This window comes from Pristiophorus japonicus, chromosome 21 (assembly GCF_044704955.1).
Source record: "Pristiophorus japonicus isolate sPriJap1 chromosome 21, sPriJap1.hap1, whole genome shotgun sequence".
NCBI classification, from domain to species: domain Eukaryota; kingdom Metazoa; phylum Chordata; class Chondrichthyes; family Pristiophoridae; genus Pristiophorus; species Pristiophorus japonicus.
Window position 1 is genome coordinate 36,945,686 of NC_091997.1, and position 12,897 is coordinate 36,958,582.

General features: G+C 47.1%; 1 protein-coding gene across 3 annotated transcripts in view; it reads left to right on the forward strand.

Moving 5' to 3' along the window:
• The first annotated feature begins 3 nt into the window (after positions 1–3).
• The window catches only part of LOC139233947 (zona pellucida-binding protein 2-like), a 59,974-nt gene continuing 47,080 nt past the window's right edge, over positions 4–12,897 (forward strand). Inside the window, exons 1-3 of one of the 3 annotated variants that reach the window (XM_070864637.1) lie at positions 4–122; positions 2,007–2,102; positions 3,274–3,399. In XM_070864637.1, coding sequence (XP_070720738.1) covers positions 50–122; positions 2,007–2,102; positions 3,274–3,399 — 295 coding nt within the window. In that variant the 5' untranslated portion in view covers positions 4–49. Of the gene's footprint in view, positions 123–2,006; positions 2,103–2,444; positions 2,650–3,273; positions 3,400–12,897 lie in introns of those variants that run through there. The other 2 variants (XM_070864636.1, XM_070864638.1) reach the window with 2 other exon arrangements.

The following is a 12,897-nucleotide window of genomic DNA, read 5'->3' on the forward strand; positions in this document are numbered from 1 at the left end:
CGGTTGGTGCGGTGCCGAGCCGCGTGTCGCTGCGCTCCGAGCGCCCACCATGAGGAGGAGCGGGGCCGGCGGGCCGCGGCTCCGGGTGGCGGCGCTGGCAATCCTGCTGTGCGCGGTGCCAGGTGAGGGTCTTCCCGGAGCCGGCCCGCTCCCGGCGGCAAATGGTGGCCGAACTACTGACCGAGCCAATTCGAAAATAAACAGCTGAGCGGGTCGGCCGGGCCGGGCCTTGGCCTCGCACTCCAGGACCCCAAACCCCCCCTTCCTCTCCCATCCGCCCCAGAGCCACATTCCCCCTTTCTTCCCCATTTACATTACCCCCATCCCACTTTCTCCCCTTCCCCCCCAACTGTTCCCCCCTCCCACCCCAACTCTTCCCCCCTCCCACCCCAACTCTTCCCCCCCATCTCCTTGCCCCTCACCCACAACCATCCCCTTACCCCCAACCCATCCCGTTAGCCCCCCTACCCATCCCCTTAGCCCCTCCCCCCAACCCCTTAGCCCCCCCCCAACCATTCCCCTTAGCCCCCCCAAACCATCCCCTTAGCCCCAACCCATCCCCTTTCTCCCCATCATATCCCCAACCCTTCCCCATTCCTTTCCCCCTCCAACGCATCTCCTTACCCCCAACGCATCTCCTTACCCCCAACCCATCCCCTTTCACCCACTTCCCCTTTCACCCACACTACCCCTTTCACCCACACTTCCCCTTTCACCTTCTCCCCACCCCCCCTTCCCCTTTCACCCACCGCACTTCCCCTTTCACCCACTCCCATTTCCCTTTTCACCCACGTTCCCCATCCCCTGTCACTGAACCCCCTTCCCCATCCCTTCACCCACCCATCCCACTTTCCCCCCCGCCCACCCACCCATCCCATTTTGCCCCGCCCACCCATCCCATTTCCCCCCAGCCCACCCACCCATCCTATTTTTCCCCCCCACCCATCCCATTTTCTCCCCCCCACCCATCCCATTTTCTCCCCACACTCCTCCCATCCCTCCCCTCGCCCCCATTTCCCCCCTCACCCCCATTCCCCCCTCTTTGTCCTATTCCCACTGCCTCATCCTCCCTCCCTTTCCCCTTCTCTCCAGCCCCTTTCTCCCCATTCCTTCTTCCATTCCAACTTCATCTTCCCATTTCCCCATCTCCTCACCTGGCTTGAACTCCTCTTTCAGCTTGGTGGGAAAGCCACAACAGCTCCCCCGTACAGGTCTCTAGTGAAAATAATGACATAGTCGGAGTCCGATCTGTATATTTAAAGAGGGACCCTGCTGATTTACGATGGATGTCCTTCCCATGCGCTCAGAAGGGCAGATTCAAATTAGAGGCTGTGGAAAGAGAGCAGAACCTCAGGAGTTGAGTCCTGTTGGCGAATTTAACCCGTCCCGCCCTTTTCTGCTGGCTGGCAGGGCTAAAATTGTTCCGTTTGCTTTTGTGAAAAATTTAAATCTTCTCACCAAAAATGGTAATATTTCCTGGCTCTTTGTTGATCAAACAGCGACAGTCCTTTTAAAGACCGTCTGTTAAATGGCTCAATGCTTGGGTGGACACAATCCCATTTATACAATAGGCGTAGGACCTCCATTTGTATATTTAAGCAACCTCTGGCCTGGTTCAGGTGGGCAGGTTGTTCATCCATTTACAGACTCATCTAAAACTTGCATTGGGCGGACCTTGGGTGTCAAGGGGCGGCTGAGCCCCCCCACCCCACCACCCTCTGCATTGTTCAATTGAGTGAGGTACTGGATGGGTACCCGAGAGACAGTGTCTTCAGAAAAGAACATGCAGATAAACAGAGCTATTTATGTACAGAACTAAGCTCTGATCGTCACAGCAAAGGATATCCTTAGTTTTAATTTCTCAACCCATCTGTGTATGTGTGTAGGGGTTTATAGATGTGTACCCACTTCACCTCTGAAGACACAAAATGGGCAAATAGCCTATGAACTACTATTTAAAAAAGTAAACAAGGCAGAAATACTGCAGCTATTATTTTATAACACAGGTAACGCTGATGAGTTCACTGACAGCACACAGGATGTCAACGAATCCGCTGGACTTAACACAATCACAGAAATTTATGGCAACAGCAACAAACCAGGTAACTAACAGCAGGCGTGGGTGAAGCAGGATCAATGATGGGCACAAGTGACCTCGGTGAGGATGGTACATGATGCAAGACCTGAAAATTAAGGCAGCAGAGAAACATAACTTAACAAAAAAACAAATCAAGCGCTGTAAAAGCAGACTATTGGGATGTTTTGGGGCAAAGATCAGTTTATATTTATTTCAGGCAAAACAGCACCCCAACTTTTTCACCTCTCAGGAAACGTGTTATTGGCTACAGTTTACACAAATGTTATTGTGAGTGATTGTACTAATAGCTTTGATTTAACAGTGTACATTCTCACATGATAAATCACAATTATTAATCCTTCTCTAGCCTTTCACATCAACTGCTTGGAGTGCCTGTCATGACTCCCACTACTGCAACAAGGCAACTAAACAAAATGAACCTGCTCCCATGAAATCAGCAGCTGAGTTGCTGCCTCGGTGCCCCCTGTCTATGCTGGTGTTTCTATGGCTGTCCCTGGATCTGTCTCAGCACCTCTCTGTGTCTGCTGCGTTGTATCAGTCATTGCCTCAAGGTGTGTCAGACTGTCCCGATATCTATGCTGGTGTCTCAGTGTCTGTTCCAATGTGTGGCTGTCTGTCTCACTCCTTGTGTTACTGTGCCCTTCCTCTCTCAAGTCTCCAGAAGAATTCAGTAGAGTGGCAGTGCTAGTACACATCTGGAGCTGGTGCATTTGCCAGTCAGACTGAAAGTTTTCATATCCTACATAGAGACTTTCCTGAAAATGTTCTTTTGAGTTGTAGATAAAAAGCCATGCAGACAAAAGGCTTAATTTCCAGTTTGTGCCGAGTTAACGGATCTCAGCTGGATCAGCTACATACAGTTGGCCTCAGTGCCGCTGGGTCACTGTTCCAAATTGCTGCCCAGTAGCCCCTGCTGGAAAGTGCGTGTGTTTGGATTCTGCGTGAGAATAAGATCAGTCATAGCTGCTGGCCACTTTCGGTTCAGACAGGAAGAATGGCACCCTAATGTGAGTCAGTGTCTTCACCAGACAAGAGAACAGGGAGAGGGGACATTTTTATAAAGAAATGTGCATAATGTTTTCCAGCCTCAGGTGAACTATTTCCATTATGCAGTACATTGTGACAGTGCGACCCTGTTGTACCGTCACTGATAATCTTCATTTACTCTTTCCTAGTAAAAGTTTATGTGAAGATATACTATGACAGTCCTTCTCTTCTCTGCACAACTGAGGAGCTTTCAGATATAGAATTAGTGGATCCATATTTCATATGGGTGGGTCCATCAGGAAGAAACATAAAAGGTGAGAAGCTTTACTTTTTCTGCAGGGCCAGAACAAACAGCACAAGAGGTCAAACGGTCTGATAGATAGTGCTATCCTGGCATTAAGCATGTGATTAATGAAGTTATTTACAGCAGGAAGCTGAAGATTTTAGCTATGGTGGCATGGACACCTAAGTGCTTCGTTGTTGCTATTTCTTTGCCCGGAAAGGGGCGGGTAGCACAGTCAAAGTCAATGGTGTTTTCAGAATCAATATTTTGATGACCACAATACTAATGTCTATGATTCCACTCTCCTTGCGATTTGTAACATTAAAGGCTGAGAGTCTGTGACAAGAGTTACCCAGTTCTGAATTAGTGTTTAGGAGGCATATTCATTGCGAAACTGGAGATACATTTTAAAGATCAAAAACCAAGTCATGTCATGACTTTGAACACTCGTCACGTCTCTCTTTACGATGAGAACAGTTTGAGCTTGAGCCTATACTGAAAAAAGCCAGCCAATCAGCTGCTCTCTAGTCTTTCTGTGTTCTTGGTCTTGGGCTGAATGCATTCAATTGTCCCCTAATCATAGGCGGTCCCTTAAAGCAAGGATGACTTGCTTCCACGCCAAAAAGGGATGAGTTCACAGGTGTTTCAATGAAGCACCTAATATTCCAGGTCCCGAACTACATGCTGAAGGGTGGAAGATGCCTGTGCGTGGATTTTTTTAACGTGTGGTGACCGTTGCACACCATCCACCGCACGGGCTTGACAGAGCTAGGTCTTGGTCCAGTGGCAACGGTTATCCAAGACGACTGGAAACCAGCTCTGCTGCATGGACCCAGTGCGCACACATATCGCACAGTGCGGGCTGGCCCGTGCTGCCCCTGGGCCCTAGCCTCTTCTGGGCCCTGATTCAATTGTTCCATAACATCAGGCTATGACAGAACCCCCAGCACAGTAAAATCCTTTGTGCCTTACAATCCTTTCATGTGCAACTGCAATATATAGCCATGGTTAACTGCACATCTTCCAACCAGAACAATACCTGGACTCCCAGGGTTAAGTTACAATGAGAGATTAAACAAACTAGGATTGTATTCCCTAAAATTTTGACGGTTAAGGGGTGACCTGATTGAAGTTTTCAGGATATTAAGGGGAACAGATCGGGTAGATAGAGGGAAACTATTCCTGCTGGTTGGGGATTCTAGGACCAGGGGGCACAGTCTCAAAATTAGAGCCAGGCTTTTCAGGAATGATGCTCGATCAATTGTTAGTTTTAAATCTGAGATTGATAGCTTTTTGTTAACCAAAGGGATTAAGGGATGTCGGGCAAACTTTGGTATATGGAGTTAGCTCGCAAATCAGCAATGATCTCATTGCATGGCGGAGCAGGCTCGAGGGGCTCAATGGCGTACTTCTGTTCCTATTAGTTTGTCAGTTCAGTGCATATGATTTATCCTATTTATTGCATCCTGTGAACTATCTTGTATAAGCAAGAAACCAATGTTCTCGAGAGATGTTTCAGCCATCTCATTTGTCTAAATTATCCATGCCCTGTAATATCTCCTTTTACACCAGCTCATGTTTTCACCAACCTGGTAGTAAACCATATTGTTGACAAAGAATAGTGTGCTTTAAGTAAGTAGAGCTTTAAATTTTTCACCGTCTTTCTTCAAAGTCCATACCTCACAACCCTCCATGAATTTAGGTAAGAAAGCAAACCCTTGGGCTTACCAGTTAATAAATTCAACAAAAGCCCGAATATTACAGCAGTAAATCTACTCGGGTGTTAGGTGTGGTTTTATCACTGAAATACCAACCATATGCTATGAGAAGACACACTACAAACAATTCTAAGCACTTTATTAATTTTATTCTGTCTAGGAAGAGAGTAGCAAAAGTAAACATTGGTCCCTAACAGATTGAAGCAGGAGACATTATTATGGGAGAATAAGGAAATGGCAGAAACGTTAAACAAATATTTTTTATCTGTCTTCACAGTAGAAGACGCAAAAAGCATACCTAAAATGGTGGGGAACCAAGGGTCTGGTGACGTAATTAATATAAGTCGAGGAAAAAGCACTAGAGAAACTAATGGGACTAAAAGCCGACAAGTCCCCTGGTGACTGCAGAGGTAGTGGATGCATTGGTTTTGATCTTTCAAATTCCCTGGATTCTACAACGGTTCCAGCGGATTGGAAGGCAGCAAATGTAACCCCGCTATTCAAGAAAGGAGGGAGAGAGAAAACAGGCCAGTTAGCCTGAAATTAGTCATCAGGAAAATGCTGGAATCCATTGTTAAGGACTTAGTATCAGGGCACTTAGAAAATCATAACATGATTAGGCAGAGTCAACATGATTTATGAAAGGGAAATCATGTTTGATAAATTTATTAGAGTTTTTTGAGGATGTAACTAACGATGGATAAAGAGGAACCAGTGGATGTAGTATATTTGGATTTCCAAAAGGCATTCGCTAAGGTGCCACATAATAGGTTATTACACAAGATAAGGACTCATGAGATTGTATTAGCATGGATAGAGGATTGGATAACGGACAGAAAACAGAGTGTAGGGATAAACGGGTCTTATTCAGGTCGGCAGGCTGTAACTAGTGGGGTGCTGCAAGGATCAGTGCTGGGGCCTCAGCTATTTACAATCTATATTAATGACCTCGATGAAGGGACCGAGTGCAATGTATCCAAGTTTGCTGATGATACAAAGCTCGGTGGGACAGTAAGCTGTGAGGAGAACACAAAGTGTCTGCAAAGGGATATAGATAGACTGAGTGAGTGGGCAGTAAGGTGATAGATGGAGTATAATGTGGGGAAATGTGAGGTTAGTCACTTTGGTAGGAAGAGTAAAAAAACAGAATATTTTTTAAACGGTGAGAAACTTTTAAATGTAGGTGTTCAGAGAGATTTGGGTGTCCCTTGTGCAGGAAACACAGAAACCCAGCATGCAGGTACAGCAAGCAATAAGGGAGGCAAATGGCATGTTGTCCTTTATTGCAAGGGGGTTGGAGTATAAGAGTAAGGAAGTCTTGCTACAACGGTACAGGACCCTGGTGAGACCACACCTGGAGTACTGCGCACAGTTTGGGTCTCCTTATCTGAGGAAGGATATACTTGCCTTGGAGGCGGTGCAACGGAGATTCACCAGACTGATTCCTGGGGTGAGAGGGCTGTCCTATGAGGAGAGATTGAGCAGATTGGGCCTATACTCTCTGGAGTTTAGAAGAATGAGAGGTGATCTCATTGAAACAGACAAGATTCTGAAGGGGATTGACAGGGTAGATGTTGAGAGGCTGTTTCCCCCGGGCTGGGGAGTCTAGAACCAGGGGTCACAGTCTCAGGATAAGGGGTCAGCCATTTAGGACTGAGATGAGGAGGAATTTCTTCACTCAGAGGATGGTAAATCTTTGGAATTCTCTGCCCCAGAGGGCTGTGGATGCTGAGTCTCTGAATATATTCAAGGCTGAGATCGATAGATTTTTGGAGTCATGGGGAATCGAGGGATATGGAGATCGGGCGGGAAAGTGGAGTTGAGGTCGATGATCAGCCATGGTCTTATTGAGCGGAGCAGGCTCGAGGGGCCGAATGGCCAACTCTCGCTCCTATTTGTTATGTTCTTACTAACCCGAGGAATGTGCTTGGCCAGGTTTAAGTCCCATTCCAGAGACTTGAGCCTACAATATAGGCTGATACTTCAGTTCAGTACTGTAAGAGTATTACACTGTCGGAGGTGCCCTCTTTCGGATGAGACATTAAACTGAGGCCCTGGTAAATGTAAAAGATTCTTTGGCACTATTCGAAGAAGAGCTGGGATGTTCTCCCCGGTGTCCTGGGGCCAATATTTATCTCTCAACCAACATCACTAAAACAGATTGTCTGGTCATCATCACATTGCTGTTTGTGGGAGCTTGCTATGTGCAAATTTGCTGCTATGTTTGGTTACATAACAATAGTGACTACAATTCAAAACTTTTTTTAGCTATAAAGCGCTTTGTGAGGTTATGAAAGGTGTTCTATTAAAGCAAATTATTTTAATAACAGGTAAGACAAACTGCTTTACTGCTTTATCCATGTGTAGATGCAATGATGTATGCTGTAGCATTTTACACTTACCCTTCTTTCTCTACCTTTGACTTGATCAGTTTTCTGTAAAAACATGTATCTTTCCCCAAAAAACTTGTATTCAAGATACCAAGAAAGAAAGACTTGGATTTATATAGCAGCCTTCACGAACATCGGACGTCAGCAAAGTGCTTTACAGCCAATGAAGTACTTTGGGAGTGTACTCACTGTTATAATGTGGGAAACACAGCAGCCAATTTGCGCACAGCAAGCTCCCACAAGCAGCAATGTGATAATGACCAGATAATCTTTTTTTTATGTTGATTGAGGGATAAATATTGGCCACGACACTGGGATAACTCCATTGCTCTTCTTAGAAATAGTGCTATGGGATCTTTTACGTCCACTTGAGCAAGCGGGACCTCAGTTTAAAGTCTCATCCGAAAGACGGCACCTCTGACAGTGAAGCGCTCCCTCAGTACTGCCCCCTCCGACAGTGCGGCGCTCCCTCGTTACTGCCCCCTCCAACAGTGCAGCGATCCCTCAGTACTGCCCCTACGACAGTGCGGCACTCCCTCAGTACTGCCCCTTCCGACAGTGCGGCGCTCCCTCAGTACTGCCCCTCCAACAGTATAGCGCTCCCTCAGTACTGCCCCTCCGACAGTGTGGCGCTCCCTCAGTACTGCCCCCTCCAACAGTGCGGCGATCCCTCAGTACTGCCCCTCCAACAGTGCAGCGATCCCTCAGTACTGCCCCTACGACAGTGCGGCACTCCCTCAGTACTGCCCCTTCCAACAGTGCGGCGATCCCTCAGTACTGCCCCTCCAACAGTATAGCGCTCTCTCAGTACTGCCCCTCCGACAGTGCGGCGCTCCCTCAGTACTGCCCCCTCCAACAGTGCGGCGATCCCTCAGTACTGCCCCTCCAACAGTATAGCGCTCCCTCAGTACTGCCCCTCCGACAGTGCGGCGCTCCCTCAGTACTGCCCCTCCGACAGTGCAGCGCTTCCTCAGCGCTGACCCTCCAACAGTGTGACGATCCCTCAGTACTGTTCCTCCGACAGTGCAGCGCTCTCTCAGCACTGCACTGGAGTGTCAGCCTAGATTTTTGTGCTCAAATCCATCGAGTGATATTTGAACCCACAACCTTCTGACTCAGAGGTGCGAGTGCTACCCACTGAGCCGCGGTTGACACTACAAGAATCAATAATTGATAATGGCTGTTTTTTAAATTGTCAGATGGAAAATTTCTTTCATGAAACATTGCTTTAAGAAATTCAAAGGTGCTTACAGCTCCAGAGATGATTAACAAGGAGCGAAAGTTAATATATTTAAATATATATAACTTAAGTTGGAATTTATTTTTGTAATTAAACAGGTGTAACTATGCATGTGATTATATTGGTAGAAAATCTTTTTGTGCTCTTTATATTAACTAATTTCTGCTAGGATCATGCTATTATTTGTTATATTTCCAGAGTTCAAATAAGAAAAATGAATGATACCATGCCAAAGTGCCCTGAAACAGTGAGGCATGACACCCTCTAGTGCCCAAAGAATGCACAACACTCCTGCCATTTGGTGTATGCAATTTGAAAACTCCAAACCGTTTCTGTCATGTCCAAAGTTGCTGTGGGACATCGTACAGCAGCTCGACATCCAACTCCTTTTGCCTCCCTCTTTGGGCTCTGAAAATGTAAAATTCTAAGATATAAACACAGAGAGGAACTTTTAAAAACTATGTACAGTATTTTCACAGGACTCCCAACAACTACATGTATTCAACATTCTTCACATAACTAAATATCAGAAATAAAGTTTAAAGGAGGAATTCAAAAGGACTCATTATAAGCAGGCATTTTACAGATGGGAGAGGTAGAAGATGAAGAGAATTAGAGTGCAGGGGCATGGTGGCTGGTCGCTGTGCCACCAATGGTAGAGCTGGGAAGGGGAACAGTAAGCCAGTCGGAAGTGTGGATGGTTCATGTGAAGACAATATTAACAATTTTATTTTAGGTAGTTTGATTTATAAATAACCACTGATTCTTACTAATGTACTGTAATTACCTGCTTCTGAAATGTCGTAACATTATAAGAACATAAGAAATAGGAGCAGGAGTAGGCCATTTGGCCCCTCGAGCCTGCTCCGCCATTCAATAAGATCATGGCTGATCTGATCTGGGCCTCTACTCCGCTTCCCTGCCCGCTCCGCATAACCCCTGGGCTTCCCTTTCATTCAAAAATCTGTCTATCTCCACCTTAAATATATTCAATGACCCAGCCTCCACAGCTCTCTAGGGCAGAGAATTCCACTGATTCAACAATATCAACAACAATAGCTTGTATTTATATAGCGCCTTTAACATAGTACAACGTCCCAAGCTGCTTCATGGGCGTATTCGCAAACAAATAATTTGACACCGAGCCACATAAGGAGAAATTAGGGCAGATGACCAAAAGCTTGGTCAAAGAGGTATGTTTTAAAGAGCATCTTCAAGGAGGAAAGAGAGGCGGAGCGGTTTAGGCAGGGAGTTTCAGAGCTTGGGGCCTAGGCAACAGAAGGCACAGCCACCAACGGTTGAGCGATTAAAATCAGGGATGCTCAAGACAGCAGAATTAGAGGAGCGCAGATATTTTGAGGGGTTGTGGGGCTGGAGGAGATTACAGAGATAGGGAGGGGTGAGGCCATGGACGGATTGAAAACAAGGATGAGAATTTTAAAATCGAGGCATTGCCGGACCGGAAGCCAATGTAGATCAGCGGACATAGAGGGTGAAGGGTGAGCGGGACTCGGTACGAGTTAGGACACGAGTCAGCGACCACAGTGGGTGACGGGTGAGCAGGACAGGGTTCAAGTTAGGACACGGGTCAGTGAGCACAGGGGGTGATGGGTGAGCGGGACTCGGTGCAAGTTAGGACACGGGTCAGTGAGCACAGGAGGTGATGGGTGAGCGGGACTGGGTGCGAGTTAGGACACGGGGCAGTGAGCACAGGGAGTGATGGGTGAGCGGGACTGGGTGCGAGTTAGGACACGGGCAGCAGAGTTTTGGATGACCTGAAGTTTATATAGGGTAGAATGTGGGAGGCCAGTCATATCACCATGAAGTTATATTTTAGAATATGATTACAGGGAGTTTAGGCACTAGTTTCCTGTTTCCATTCCTTTTACTGAGATAAACTGCAGCTGACTTAAAAAACCGAACGGAGGTGTGGAACAAATTATTTTATAATTCAAAATAATTTACAATTTGAGTCATTTAATTACAACACGTAAAATTTCTGTTAATACTCAAATAGCATCATTCAGACAAATTTAGTGTTGTGTCGATCAGTACTGTCCAGTAGGTAACATTTACAAGATAAGGTTTGCACTTTATTTTCTCTATATATGGGCATACTAGACCACACCACCGGTTTGAATTGTAACAGTTCCTAAAGCACCCACATGTTATGGAAAATCATATTCTACATGGTAGCTGTTGTATTAACAGAACCACAGCTCTACACAATGCCATGACATCACTGCACGTTACATAACGTCAATTCAAAATGTTGCCATAATTTCAAGAGGATCCCAAATTCACTGTGGTCGTTGCTGAATTAGTTCTCGCCCTGACCTGTTGCTGATGGTCTCTCACATGTCAGGGCTGCCACGCTGACCTTGGCCACCGCTCGCCGCTCTTTTTATGGCCCTGACCTGCCGCTGGTGGTCTCTTGCAGGTCGGGGCCAAAAAAGGAGCGGCGAGCAGCGGCCCTGGGCAGCGTGGCGGCGTACCACAGCAAGGTACAGCGCGAGCTGCTGCAGGAGGGCGACGGCAGCGAAGAGTGACGTCATCAAGCACCAGGTCGGTGATTGGAGCGTGGGCAGATACAGCAGGAGCAGCAAGGTTGCGGCGAAGGAGCGGTGAGAGATTATAGAGGGACGAGATCGGGGTCAGAAGAGGTGTGGGCCCAGGGGCAGCACGGGCCAGCCCACACTGCGGTATGTGTGGGCACTAGGTCCGTGCAACAGAGCAGGTCTCCAGTCGTCCTGGTTAACCCTTGCCACTGGACCAAGATCTGGCTCTATCAAGCCCGTGTGGTGGCTCGTGTGCAACGGCCACGACCGACACGTTAAAAAAATCCATGCACAGGCATCTTCCACCCTTCAGGATGTAGTTCAGGATCTGGAATATTAGGTCCTTCGTTGAAACCCCTGTGAACTCATCCTTTTTTGGCATGGAAGCAAGTCATCCTCGCTTCGAGGTACCGCCTATGATTAGGGGACAATTGAATGCATTCAGCCCAAGACCAAGAACACAGAAAGACTAGAGAGCAGCCGATTGGCTGGCTTTTTTCAGTATAGGCTCAAGGGACTGCCTATGATGATGAGTTCTCACCCAGAGGTTAGGCCTCCATAACTAACACCTGTGAAGAGACGCTTGGTCAATCCACAGGAAACATTAAGACTGGTTCGACGAGAATGCTCTAACACTCTTCTTGATCATCCTTGCTGCAATGCTCCATCTCACCCTCTAAGCTCCCCACTACAGAACTACAGAACAAATGTGAAATTGTTCAACCTCCATCGCCTCCAGTCCAGATCCAAGGTCGTCCCATCCTCTGTCATTGAATTACAGTACACAGACAGCGCTTGCGTTTGCACACACTCGGAGGTCAAACTCCAAACCATTGTCCACACCTTCACTGAAGCCCGAGAGAGTCTGGGCCTTAGACTAAACATCCATAAGACAACGGTCTCTACCAACCTGCCCTTGCCACACAGCACTGACCCCCGATTATCAAGGTCCATGATGAGGCCTTGGACAACGTAGACCATTTTCCATACCTCGGGAGACTACTGTCAACAAGGGCAGACGTCGATGACGAAGTCCAACACCGCCTTCAGTGCAGCATTCGGTCGGCTGAAAAGAGAGTGTTTGAAGACCAGTGTTAAGTATCGAATAATTCCACGAGGCTAAGTACGGTGAGCTAATTCAGGCATGACCTTACTCCAGTTTATTTATTCTCAAAGTGAGGATTCAACATGGCTGCCAACATTATATACACGGCTTGCACAGTGACCATTAGTACTCCGACAGTCGCGCCCTCCGGTGGCAGGTAAAACCCAGTTAACATACATAACATCATTCCCCCCAAAGTCCTTGGTACAGGTTGTATTTCCAAGTTGAGACGATCCGGGGCCTTCTGGTACCTGGTTGATCTTCTCAGTTCGAACCCAAGCTTGGGTGAATTAGTGGGACCATTGCTGCATCGCGGAGCAGTCAGTCTGACAGGACTGTCGGGGATGGTAGGTTCGTCTTCGTGAATGACACAAGGGTCAACTGATGGTTGGATGTGTGTAGATTGGTTGATGATGTCATCTTCAATTTGTTCTGGGTTGTCTGAGAATTGCAGTTTGGTTTGGTCGATGTGTCTCTTGTACGTTTGGCCATTTAACAGTTTGACTACAAACATCCTG